The 14,351-nt window shown below is 35.2% G+C and overlaps 1 protein-coding gene across 6 annotated transcripts in view; it reads right to left on the bottom strand.

Annotated features, from left to right (window-relative positions):
- Mkk4 (MAP kinase kinase 4) overlaps positions 1-14,351 on the bottom strand; it is a 280,839-nt gene that overhangs the window by 123,662 nt on the left and 142,826 nt on the right. Inside the window, exon 11 of one of the 6 annotated variants that reach the window (XM_069835066.1) lies at positions 5,377-6,176. The exons of the other annotated variants lie outside the window; for them this stretch is intronic. Coding sequence (XP_069691167.1) covers positions 6,092-6,176 — 85 coding nt within the window. The 3' untranslated portion in view covers positions 5,377-6,091. Of the gene's footprint in view, positions 1-5,376; positions 6,177-14,351 lie in introns of those variants that run through there. 6 annotated transcript variants of the gene reach the window in all.

Here is a 14,351-nt window from a genome sequence, read left to right as displayed (position 1 = left end):
GCTCATCTAGGATTTTGTGTTCTACTACTTCTGTGGTCCTTTGGTGAGCAGCTTTGTCAATATCTTCATCATGTTCTTTTCTAGCGCTATCCCTCTGCATGAGTTCGGGTCTGACTGGTTCCCTTTTCCCTTGTAAAGCACTTTGATTGTCGAGGTTCTCCATGTTGTGGGGATATTGCACACTCGGAGACAGAGGTTCATAAAGTCTGTGATTGCTGGTATTAGTATCTCTGTTGAGTCTTTTATGTGTTCATTGTCTATGCCAGGGCCTTTTTGTTTTTCAGTGACGTGATTGCTTTGTGCACTTTCTCCTCCATGAACGGATCGATTTCTGCTTGGTATGAGCCTGCTCGGTATTAGTGACAGTTTCTTCTACGTTTAGGATGTTTCTAAAGTGCTCTTCCCTTACTGCCATTTATATTTTCCCACTGTGCTGTGCTTTCCTAGGCTTCAATGCTATAAATGGGTCGTTTTTGGTTTCTTTTATTATCCTTGCCTATTTCTTCATGTGTTCCTTCCAGTTTTCCAATAGTTTTTTGTATTCCTTCCTGGTGACGCTGTATTGCCTTCAGGTTCTTATTGTCCTTTGCTGCATGCATGGCTTGGAGGGTGATCTTTCTCTTCATATAGCATTCCCTGTCGAACCATATGCGTGATCTTCTTTTCGGTTTATACACCAGTGCTGTCTTGATTGTTTTCTCCAGGGATATGCTAATACTTGTATGTCGTTTCTCATTATGTGTTCATCGATTTCCTTCTTTTCCTTGGTTTGTTGCCTTAATACGTTGTTGTCTAGTCATCTTGAAGTGTGGGTATCTTCGTATTTTTCTCTCCTCTCCATTTTTGTGACGTTAAAGTGAGCCAAGACTGGGCAGTGTTTCTTTATCATCACCTCCTCTGTTGCTTAACACACGCTGTAATTCATTAACATAATGTTGTGGTCTTTGGAGAAAATTAAGTCTATAGTGCTGCTCCCTGATTGTGCGACGTACGTTCTGTCTTCAGCTTTGTTGACGAGGATGAAGCCTTCCTCCGTCATCAGTTCCATTAGCTCTTTTGCTCTATAGTTGGCATTGTCTAATTCGCAATTCAGATCTCTAGCTAGTATTATGTCTCTACCTGGGGCCACTTGCCCTCTGGCAGACATGATGGTTGCTATTAATTCTTCTATGGGTGTTAGTGGTTCTACATATATGGCTATCACGAATATCCTCTTGAAATTTATTATCATTGTGTCCTGTTCTTGGTGTATGCTCAGTACTTTGCCTAGGCTTTGTTTGTAATAGCATGAGATGTCGCGCATTGATCTCCCTCTTGGGCCTTGTGTTGCTGGCATGTGCTGTGCATAAAATCAATTTCATTCAATGGGTTTGGTCGATAAGGTCTCTAACATTATGAGTATATCGTGTGATTGCAGTAGGTTGTTGGTTGTCAATTCTAAGGTGCTCTTTAGGCCTTCTACATTCCATAGCAAAAGACGCAGTTGGTTAGGCTGGCAGTGTGATTCCTGGTTCTTGGAGGCGAAAAAGTCGATATCACCTGACAACATGCCACTGGGCCACGCCCCTGAGGTGTCGACCTTCGGCAGCTCGTGTAGAGGTATAACTACTCTTAGTGCTTTAAGTGTGTTGTTGCTTGGTAGTTCTTCACATTCAATTATATTTTCCACATTTAGTTCGGATAGGTGTCGCTGTACCCTTTCAACTGTGGTGCTTTGGTGGTCGCCCTAGTATATCCATGCTCTGTGTTCTGTTGCTTGCAGTCCGGATGCATATGTCTCCCTGTCCCTTTCGGAGTTGGTGTTTCGTGTATATACTGCTGTTGTGATCATTGGCTGCGTACTGAAGTACTTGGGTTTCTTTTGTGTGGGTCGTGACCCCTCCACCTGCCATATGTTAGAATCTTTGTATGTGTGGGTTTGGTGTGTTATATTTTCCAAGTCTTCCGTTTTTGTGGCAGTTGCTTGCTCTGCTCTTGTATTTGTTTTGAACGAGTTAATTTCCTTGCACACCATCGTCTTTAGTTTAACTGATAAGTTTTCCATCTTGTTTTATAGTTCCTGTGCTAGTTTCCTTGCGAATCTGTCTTCCATTTTGTGTTCGGTGTGGCTGTCACTGCTATCCCATTGATGGTTGTCTGGTTGTCCGTTAGATGGCATCTGGTCTTGGCCTCGTCCGTCTAGCTTCGCTGCCTCATCTCGCTGCTCACTAGCAGTTGTCTTCTGTCTCTTTCCATTGTTTCCGCAGTTGCTCAGCAGCCCATCAGATGTCTGCATGTCGCTGGCTGCTTCTTGTGTTGCCGAGAGAAGGTGACATCTATCCTACAGTTCGTCTGTCTGGCATTGCTATCGTATCGTTATGTTTGTCTTCATTGTCCTCTTGTTGAGGAGTCTGTTTTTCAATGATGCTATTCTCAAGCAAGGCTTTCATTTCCTTAAACAGTTCTTAATGACACTCACTGTTCTATGTAGGCTATGTCTTCTCTGATTTCTTTCTTCATATATACATCTGCCTGCGTCTGTGGTATTCAGCAGGTAACTGAGAGCACTGTGCAATCTCGTCCACCATATTAGCCACTCAAAAATTTTTTGAAATTAAGAATGAATAAATATATAATTTGAGGTCAACTTGCTAAAGATTACTGGACGTAACCTGCTGATCGGTCTGTACATTGCTATGTAAAAGAAGATGTGAATTCGCTGCCGTGCGATGTCTCCAAGGGTTTATATCTGTTCTGGTACTATGTGAATCAACAGCTATTTTTATAAATTGATCAAATAAGATGCTTTTTTCATGGATAGCTTTATCATTCAAATTATGTGGTTAATAGTTTTATCTTTGTGTATTTCTAAAGATTCTAAAAGGTTTAAAGTTGTTCCTTTTTTATTAATATGTAAAATTTCCATATCAGAATTTTTATTAGTGAAATAATATTGACAATCATAAATATGGTCCTTAAAAGCAGAATGTATGTTACTATGATGAGTATTTCTATGTTCCTTGTAGCTGATATTAAAATTTCTACCTGTCTGTCCTATACATGTAGAATAACATCTTGGGAATTGACAAGATAATTAGTACATACCTGAAAGATTGAATTTGTCTGTGTTGTTGTCCTCAAGTTTGTTGAATAAAATTTTTTCAATCTTATTATTTATGCGGAATGCAATACTGAGATTGTGGTTTTTTAAAATCGTTGTAATATTGTATATGTATTCATTATTGTATGGGAAAGTGACAAAATCTTTTTTCTTTTCATCTTTAACTAGTTTAGTGCAGTTTTTTGGTGTTTGTTTTTTCGAACACGTTTAATGATATTATCAACAATATTAGTTTGATATCCATTTTCTATTGCTGTAGTATATATTAACTATAATTCGTTTTGATAATCTGTTTTTGGCATTGGCACTGTATTAAGTTTGTTAACAAGGCTATTTAATCCTGCTTATGTTGTGTTGGGTGATTAGAATAAGCTGAAATGAGATGTATGGTTTGAGTTGGTTTTCTATATATTCTGTATTGTAAACTATTATCTTTTCTTATTATTGTTATACTTTACATTCTGAAATTCAGTTTACAAAAGAAGATAAAATAGATAATAAAATTTTTAGACATAACAATAGTAAAAAAAGATAATAGTTTACAATAGAGAATCTATAGAAAACTAACTCAAACCACATCTCATTTCGGCTTATTCTAACCAACCAACACAACACAAAAAGCAGAATTAAATAGCCTTGTTAACAGACTTATTATAGTGTCAATGCCAAAAACAGATTATCAAAACGAATTATAGTTAATATACACTACAGAAATAGAAAATGGATATCAACTAATATTGTTATCATCATTAAATGTGTTCGAAAAAACAAACACCAAAAAAAGTGCACTAAACTAGTTACAGATGAAAATGGATATCAACTAATATTGTTATCATCATTAAACGTGTTCGAAAAACAAACACCAAAAAAAGTGCACTAAACTAGTTACAGATGAAAAGAAAAAAGATTTTGTCACTTTCACATACAATAATGAATACATATACTATATTACCACGATTTTAAAAAAACACAATCTCAATATTGTGTCTCACACAATAAGATTGAAAAATTTTTATTCAACAAACTTGAGGACAACACAGATAAATTCATCTTTTAAGAATATACTAATTATCTTGGCAATTTCCGGAATGCTATTCTACATATATAGGACAAACAGGTAGAAATTTTAATATCAGATACAAGGAACATAGAAGTACTCATCATGATAATTCACATTCTGCTTTTAGGGACCATATTTATGATTGGCGACATTATTTCACTAATATAAATTCTGGCATGGAAATTTTACATATTAATAAAAAAGGAACAACTTTAAACCTTTTAGAATCTTTAGAAATACACAAAGATAAAACTATTAACCCACATAATTTGAATGATAAAGCCATCCAAGAAAAAACATCCTATTTGATCAAGTTATAAAAATAGCTATTAATTCACATAGTACCAGAACAGAAATAAACCCCTGGAGACATCAGGTGGCAGCAAGTTCACATCATCTCTCACAAAGCAATGTACGACCCATCAACTGGTTATGTCCAATAACTTTTAGTAAGTTCATCTCAAATTATATATTTGTCCATTCTTAATTTCAAAAATTTTTTCTTGTTAATCTATGTTATAATTCATCAAGGTTTTTATGTTCTATATGTTAGTTTTGATTCTAATAAGATGATTGTATTTAGAATTTTGGAAGGGTACATTACATATTTCATGACTTTATATGAAGTCAATTTTGATCATAATTAGCAAACATTTTTATATTTTATTATTGTATCATTATAGTCTTCAACACTGAAGATGGGGTGGCATAGCCCCGAAAGTTTTTTAAACTTTTAATAAATTCTAATATAACATGATCATAAAACTGTATTATTAATTTTATGCATTATTATAAAATTAACCTACAGGTATTGAAGTTTTAGCATTAATATTAATACATATGGTATTATATTATATTTACTCTAGGGTCTCATCAATAGCTGGCCATACATTTATGGTTATCCTGGAGGTTTAGCAACACAGCGATGCAAACATGCAGGTTAAAACTGTTTGTGTATGTGTGAATGCGCTCCTTTACGAGAATTCGCGCAGATTTTACTGATAATTATAGCATTACCCACGTGTGTTAAGTCTGTTGATTAAATATATGCGATCTAGATACGTGGTTCATTAGCAAAGAACTCTCTTTAGATGTTCACCAGAGACCAGGAAATTCCTGTTGAAAGTGTGGATACACTCTCGCAATCATTTGATGAGGAGATGTTAGTGATGATGTTGCAACTGTTATAAGTGAGCAAGAACAAGAGCAGCAGTAGTTGCACATGGTAAGTGGTAAAAATCATAATTTACTTATAATACGAAGTACTTGTACATATAAAGACCTATTTTACAACGTTTAATTTTTTTTGCATTCAAGCTTTACCCTGTTTCGCCACTCTACTTCCCTTACTCCACTGAATAAATGACAATACTTATCCCTTACTGATCTTGCTGCAATGTTCCCACGACTGTATTATTTTGCAACTGACACAGCACTCTACATCATTCTCTCCTTCAGAGACATATGTAGTGAGTACGATGTAATTAATGTGTTCTGGACACATGCCAAGAGCAGTATGAAAAATCTAAAATGTGATGACAATAGTCCGAAAGCATTTTTCACAACATTTTGTGCTCTTGCCAATCTGTAATTGAATATTCTTCTCTCATAAGTAAGATTCTTTTGAGAGTGTGGTTTTAAAATATGTACATTCAGGGAAAATGCTTCGTCTCCAATCACCACAAAGTTCAAACCATAATCGTTTTCTTCACAGAGAGGAAAATTCAAGTTGTCTTGTTTCATTCTGTCATAAAATGATGTAGATTCCAGTACTCTTGCATCTGACATTTTCCCTTGCTTTCCTACATCAATGTACATAAACACATAGTTTGCATTCACTAGCGCCAACAAAATCACACTGTAGAAATGTCTGTAATTGTAGTAAAGGGCACTAGAATTAGGAGGTAGCACAATTTGCACATGTTTTCCATCTAATGCACCACCACAATTAATAAATTGCCAACGCTTCTTAAATTCCACAGAAACTTCTTTCCATTCTTCTTCATTTTGTAGAAACTGCAAAATAAAAGATTAAAGGGTCAGTCCATGTCAAATCAACCATTGCATAAAACTTATATGTCGCGGATTTTATTCATTTTCTGTATATTTGTACCTTTATATATGTTGTTTTATGATTTTTATTTACAAAACATTTGGACCTCTTATTTTTGGCATATTGAATTTTTTTTAAATTGTCTAAAATCTCAAAATTCGCTCACCACCACATACTTAAATTATATATATTACATAACTATGACAGATACAGACCTGGGGAAAGTGTCATTTTAAAGCTTACGAATAGGGTTTTCATTTGATATATAACATGACATCATTGTGAATTGTTTTTTTTAAATTCACTCCTCAGTTTTTTAATTTTATACTTAAAGATAGATCTTCTAGATACTCAGTCCATATTTCAAGGTGGTATCACAATGGTATCATGCAAAATTTAAATTTTTTTGTAACATTGCATTTTCTATGCCTGTAACATAAAAATAAAAAATGATTTCATACCTAAAGATAAAGGATCTCTTTTTATTAAATAGCATATTGGATGATTTTGTCACCTGGTATGGAGTTAGATGGTATATTCTCCCTGTAGCTGTAATTGGATTCGATTTGCAAAGAATAAGTTTCCTGGTATGGTAAGAACATCTGGTTTCCTAGGATAAGAGAAGGATGTACGAGGGAGGATCAAAAAGTAATGCACAACAATTTTTTATGGAATACTATTTCAGTTAGGACGTTCAAAGTTGGCAGATAGTTACTTTGAATCTTGTGCTACAGACAGCAATTGCTCGATCATGTGTAACCCTGGCAGAACGAGTGGTACCGGTAACTACTGAGTAAAGATGAAGTGTGCTAGCATCGGCTAGCATGGTCTACTTGTGTAATCCGTTTTTTGTGGACAACACGAAAATGTCCGAGAGAAATCCATAGGGAAATATTGGAGATGTATGGTGCTGATTGTCTGGACCATAGCAACATCTCCAGGTGGTGCAGATTCTTCAAAGAGAGCCACCAATGAAGCACGTTGCAATACCACCCAATATCAGAGGCATTGAGGCAGCAATCATCAACTCTACAGTCCAGACTTTGCACCATCCAATTTTCAATGGACCAATGAAGAAATTCCTAGGAGGCCAATGCTATGGTTTGGATGAAGAAGTAAAATCAGTCGTGCTCAGGTGGCTATACGCCCGGAAAACGGAGTTTTATGAACGAGGTGTACTAAATCTGGTATCACGATGGGAGAAATGTGTCAAGAGATTTGGTTTCTATGTTCAAAAATAGGTAGAACCTGTAGCTTTCTTCTGCAGTATTTCGTTCTGCTTACCTATTAAATACGTTGCCAGAAACAAATTGTTGTACGTTACTTTTCGATCCTCCTAAGTAGATGGTCCAGCTGGATGTAAGAATAATATTTTAACTTTACGATCAACAGCTTCCATCAAGAGAATAATCCCATCCACCACGAGTTGTCATAGGCAAATGCCACAAAACTAGCCATGTGATCAAAATGTACATCTTCAACATCGAAAGTGATTTTAATATGATGTAAAACAATTTCTTCAGAAGCTGAAAATGTTTTGATTGCTACATCTTCAGTTGATGCTGGAAGATAGAAATGAAAATTATGAGTTCCTGTAACAGCAATTGCTTCATCAAATTGCACTTACAAAAATTTCTCCTCTTCCAGGTATTCTTCATTTGTAATGTACAGAAAACTTATTTCAGTGATATTTGTTTTCTCCACACAAAGAGCTATCGGAATGTCATGATCTGATTCGAGAGAAGGTTTTGAAGGCTAGCTTTGCTGAAAGTCTCTTAACTGTGCCTCCAGTACCATTACAAGCTCCTTTGACATGTGCAGTGGCATAAAAATGCCACTCTGCTTCAATGCCGTAGAAATCCTACTGGGTCCTATTCCACAAAAGTATGGTTTAATACATTACAAGTATATTGAGCTGTAAATAACAGTTATTAGCAGAATTCTGTTCCACAAAGGTTTCTTGTACATTTGTACTTTATTACTTCATACTTATAACAGGACAAGCGATTTTTCATTGTTCTGTTCCATGTAAGTATTAGTATCAGTCAGTCTGTTGTAGTTTGTACAGATTTCCCTACAACTGAAGGAATACTAATAACTTCATATTCCGGTTAACTTTTTGTGTAATTCAAGGAAACAGTTGACTTAAATATGTAACCTAATAGTAGTAAAAGTGAGAATATCCGTGTATACAAAGAAAGAATACATTTCTATTTTAACTCTGTATTTGAGTACAATCAACACTGTAGGTTAAGTGCACTTGAAGCAGTAGGACCTTTCACCAACATTAGGCATAGATTAGAACATCCAATGAGTCGAAATAAATCATTATCAGCTAAGCATCAGTTGCTAAATACTGCTATAATTCAGAATATCGCATTACTACTTATTTACAATGACTGTGTCAATTAAAGTAATAAAAAAAGAAACATGTTTTTTGTACATCAGCATTATAAACAGTCTTTATTGTAAGTGAAAATCGTGCATAATATACCATATTATTGTACCAGAGCTGTACAATATTACCATGCTAACTAAAACGTTATGACTTCTATTATGACAGCATAACTTGTTTAATTATTCAGTTTAAAGAATGCATAAGTAACGAACTATCCAGTTTAACGTAATAATAATTCATCCTACTATATAAAAAAAATGTTATTTTAACAAAATTAGACCTAATAAGCAGTTAAAAATTGTTTAAAATAAACTCGAAAGAAAATGAAATAAATGAGTTATTGCTAGGCATCGGTCACCCTTGCTTTCAGTGAGTTTTCTAAATGCACTTCCGTAGATGTGATTGTTGTGGACTGAATTTAATATATAAATGAAATGGTTTAATAAAATCGAACTTTCGAAGGCAGTTTGTTCCTAAATGTTATTGAAGGAAGATGTAAAGAAGCAGGTATGGAAGAAAAAAGACAAGAAAGCAGTTTTCGCTAGATGAGAAGAGAAAAATCATTGAAGAAGTAGACAGAGAAGAGAATAAAAGCGAAGTCGCAAGAAAATATGGCATAAGTGCATCGACACTTTCAACATTTCTCAAAGACAGAGCAAAAATTCAGAAACGTATTGAATCTGACGTCATTGAATCTGAAAGAAAGAAGATAAGAAGTGCAACCAATGAAGAAGTGGACAGTGCTGTGTATAAGTGGTTTAACAATACCAGATCCAAGAATGTCCCAATTAATGCCTGTCTCTTATGTAAGAGACCGCAGTCATTTGCAAGATCATTCAAACTAGAATTCAAAGGAAGCATTGGTTGGCTTCGAAGATTTCGTAAGAGATATGGTATTAGTTACAAAACTATTTGTGGTGAAGATCGTGATGCTCCTACTGATGTTGCATCTTCGTGGAAAGAAGAGCAGTTGCAGAAGGTAATTGAACATTATTCTCCTGACGACGTGTATAATGCAGATGAGACTGCCTTATTTTTTTTTAATTAATGCCGAACAAAACACTATCTGTCAAAATACTATCTGGTTCAGTGCGGGTAAACATTGAGGAAAGGATTACCGTATTGTTGTGTGCAAATTCAACGGGAACTGATAAATTAAGACTGCTTGTGATTGGAAAATGCAAGAATCCACGTTGCTTAAAAAACATGCAGAACTTGCCATGTGAATATAGACACAATACAAAGGCATGGATGACAAGTGAATTATTTCAAGAATGGGTTTTATCAGTTGAACACTGCATGAAGGCAGAAAAAATAAAAGTTTTGTTACTCACTGATAATTGTTCAGCACATAATGTGGCAAATACATTTTTAGATTAGTGGAAATATATCCAGTTTTAGAGAGTTTTACGAAAAAATAAAGAGTGCTAATGAACTTAGTTTCATTTTGAATATAGGTGATGCTTTAGTAGCGCAATTGATCCTTTCAATGCAGCTAAGGTTACAATCGGAATAATAGATGTAGGTATTCCAAGTCTCTTAAACACATCTCTCTTGAAGAGAGTAGTGGTACCTCTCGTTCCAACCAAAGTCCAATTATAAGTCCTTTTAGCTGGTATTTTTGGAAGTAATAGGGAATGGTGGGATAATAGATATTCTTTTTCCTTATCCACTTCAGCCAGTGGTTCCTCATTCATTTCGAAATGCACAGTGGGATCAATTATGAATCCAGATTTTGTAGATTCCTTGAAACCTATATCTATGTGCCGTGTACTGCCAGTGACGGAGAGACCATGTACTTCTTCAAAGTAGTTGTAATCGGCATCTTTAAGTGCACTGGTTATAACTGATCATACTTGTTGGTGTCTAGTGTTTCAAAGAGTTTCGTCGTGTGGACAGGATCTCAGGACATGTGCAAGAGTTTCAACTTCGTTGTGGCAATGCCTACAACAGTTGTCCTGAGATCTTCCTGGCACAGCAAGTACTGCAGCAACATTTCCAACCATTTTAATGCTATTGCGCCATTCACTGTTGGAGAGTCCTTCGTGTTTGCAAATCCATTTGTTTGCAGCAGGATATTGTTCAAACAAAACTACGCCTTTTCCTTTCTGAGGATGATGACACCAAATATCAAATTCTATCTTCTGCAGCAGGTTACGAATCCTTGTAGCATTTAAAAAATGGTTATTCTTGTAAAATAAGGTGTCTTCTGGAATAATGTTCAGAAATTGGGCACATCTAATGCTCTCTTCATGAACCTGACGTGTTTGTATGACATATGGATTTTGAGATTTGTGTAAAAATTGTAGAGAATTAATTTGTTGTAATAGTGCTTCCCATTCTGTTCGAAAAATTCCTAGTCCTTTGTACTTCTTGGGACTATAGGCCATTGCAACAGGAATGTTCAGTAGGTAGGTTCAGTATCTCTTTCTATTAATTTGTCGAGAACTTTTTTGGTACAAGTTCAGAAGGGATGGTTTGAAATTGATATATTAAGGAAGGACAGATGGAGGTATTTAGAACACAATATTTTTGGTCTGCATGAAGAAAAGGTGATGAGGTAAGAGTTTTAAGTTTATTATTCAAATTTTTTAATGATGACTGGGGATTGAAAACAATTGAGTCAGAGAAGTTTACTTCCAGATAGCAAATAGACTAGTTTATACCAATACAATGAATTTCAAAATCAGGATATACATATATTGAGACTGTGTCTGACGAGCTTACCTATGGAGAGATTTATATTCACGGATTTATTAGGATTTAATTTTAGCCGAATATCTGTAAATCTTTGATAAGCCATTCTTGTCAGTTCAATAGTGGAAACTTCATCTTTATATATCAATAATTACAGTACTGTCGGCAAAGCTAAGAACAGTTAAAGGAGGCAGTTCAAATCCAAAAGTTGATATTATTGTCTGTTCTCATTTAAAATATGACCTCCTTCTAAATTATATAAAGCTGGCGACAGAGGAGATCCTTGCATGACTTCTTTCTTTAGAAAAATTGGCTTAGTTTTTTTAGTTTAAATTCGTGTTGTGTTTCTTCCTGCAGAGAGTTGGTCTTGTGTGGTCATGGCCAACACTATCAAAACTTTCGTTATATCCAGAAATACAATTGTTACGTCAGTCTTGTTTGTTTTAGCAGCATGAAGAACTGATTGGAAAATAAGTATTTATTAGTGTCCCTGGTGTTTTATAAAACCCAGTTTGATAGTCATTAAACGATATGAAATTCTGCAATCTCTTGTCCAAAATGCGATTAAAGCATTTCAAGTGGAAGTTATAAGTTGGTGTTAATATTTAAGATGTGGAGGCCATGGGAAGGCGATGATGAAGTTGAAAGTAATGTAAATGCGTGTGTTCCTTCAACTAGTAGAAACAAGACAATTACAGGTAGCAAATGTATGGGGACATTGAATAAACAGTCTCAGAAAATAATTTGTAATGTGTATGCCTACGTCAAAACTAATAAATTGGGCAAGGGACCGATTACAGAGACCGCAAAAGCTGTTGGATTAAGTAGGCAAGCCGTAAGCAGAGTTATAGAAAGAAGTCCTAAAACACCCAAAAAATGTAAAAATAAAAAACAGAAATTTGAAAAAGCTGATAACTTCACCTGCGATCTGATTCATCGAACAGTGTATGATTTTTTTTAAAAATGGACAGTCACCAACAGTTAGTGAAATATTAATAGAACTTCAAAACAAGTGTGAATTCCCCTACAAAGAAACAACACTGAGAGAATTATTGAAAAAGTTAGGATTCAGGTTCCGAATTCTTAACAAAAGACGCGTGATAATGAAGTCATCGAGAATAGTACCGTGGAGGTACAAATATTTGAACACGCTTCGTTCTAAAAGATCGGCAGGCCATAAAATTATATTTTTGGACGAGACATGGTATGACACCCATGATGTCCCCAAAAAAGGTTGGGATGATGGGAGTTACTCATGTGCCTTCAATGCCCCTGTATCTCGCGGAAAACGAATTATGGTTTTGCATGCAGGTAGTAGTGATGGCTGGGTTCCAAATAGTTTGTTCCTTTCAGCTAGAAATATAGGTGACTCCAAAGCAGATTCACATGATGAAATGAATTCTGAAATTTTCGAGGACTGGTTTACAAACAAATTAATGAAAAATCTTCCAACAAGCCCTCCATGTATAATTGTAATGGATAATGCTCCTTATCATTCCAGGCTACAGTTTTAGCTACCAAATAGATCCACAAGAAAGGATGATATTATTAGCTTCATGGTACAACACAATCTAGAAGTACCCAATCCACTTCCCACTATATCTGTATTGCTTGAACTTATAAAAGAAGCTAATATCAGTAGAGAGTTTGTCATTGACAAAATTGCAGGAGATTTCGGCCATGAGGTTTTGCGGTTGCCCCCATATCACTGTAATTTAAATGCTATTGAACTTATTTGGGCATGCTTAAAACATGAAGTTTGGAAACGAAATGTGACTCCATCACTTAGTGACAGTGTATGCAGAACTATAGGAGAAATTATAAATTCGGAATTGTGAACAAAGTATGTTAACAGGACAAGAGAAATAGAATGCCAATAATATTTCGCGATTCTGAAAACGACAGAGACTAGTTCATTATAAGCGTAGGTGACAGTGACAGTGAAGGAAGCAGTTCAGATGAGAGCTAGGATGTCAGGTAATTAATAACTGTAATTTACATATTTATTTAATTAATGTAGCTAGATAGCATAAAATTATTATTATTATTATTATTATTATTATTATTATTATTATATAATATTAGTTATAAAGTAGTCGTGTTTCTCATTTGTACGCCCTGCAGTTTGAAAAAGAAGCGACAACATTGCTTTAGAACAGTATGCAATCGACAGGTCTGTTATTGTTGTTAACCTTTTCTTTGATCTGCCGGTCGTTACTCTGGTTGGCGCGGTGATTATACAGAAGAGATAGTTATTGGACGCCATTTAGATATGTCTTGACTATCCCTTGACTTGGGAACCAAAACTGTTTCTCCCTCCAAACTGTACTTCGATTTTACAACCCCTACATCAAGGTGTAATTCATGCTACGAAGGTAGCTTTTAGGTCACATCTAGTGAGACGATCTGAATGTAAACATTTTAGAGGCCATTCAGATGTTCACTGCTTCATGGAAGACATTAAACTCAGCAACAATTGTGAATTGTTTCCATAAAGCGGGTATAGTGAAGGATTATGTGACTGCACCGAAGTGGAATGTGTAACTGTAGACCCTGACATGACAAGAAACTAGCGGGAGTTGTTTAAATCTTAATGTAGAAGTTGAAGTTCACGATTTTGTTAATTCAGACAAAGAAACTAGTGTCACACAAGATATTACAGATGACAATATTGTGTCAGAAATAGTGGAAGCTAAACACAGTGTCTGTTGATGAAGAAAGGGGTGGTGACGAGGAAAATGAAGAAGAAATTGAAAAAATAACTTTGATAGTAGTGGTGAACATGATACAAAAGCTTCAAAATGAGCAAGAAAGATGTGCCGGACCGAATGCTTGAAATTCTCCAGGAATATACTGAAAAGACAATAATTCAGCAACTTACTTACTTACTTACTTATTGGCTTTTAAGGATCCCGGAGGTTCATCAACACACAATAAAATTACAGACTTCTTTCCTACATAGGGTAAGTCAAACTGTTAAAATAATATGTATTACTGTATCAATCTCAAAGCTAATATTTCGAGAAATCAATTCGACAAGATG

Source organism: Periplaneta americana, chromosome 9 (assembly GCF_040183065.1).
Source record: "Periplaneta americana isolate PAMFEO1 chromosome 9, P.americana_PAMFEO1_priV1, whole genome shotgun sequence".
Taxonomy (NCBI): Eukaryota; Metazoa; Arthropoda; class Insecta; order Blattodea; family Blattidae; genus Periplaneta; species Periplaneta americana.
The sequence above is the reverse complement of the archived record's forward strand: the minus strand, read 5'-3'. Positions and strand labels throughout refer to the sequence as shown.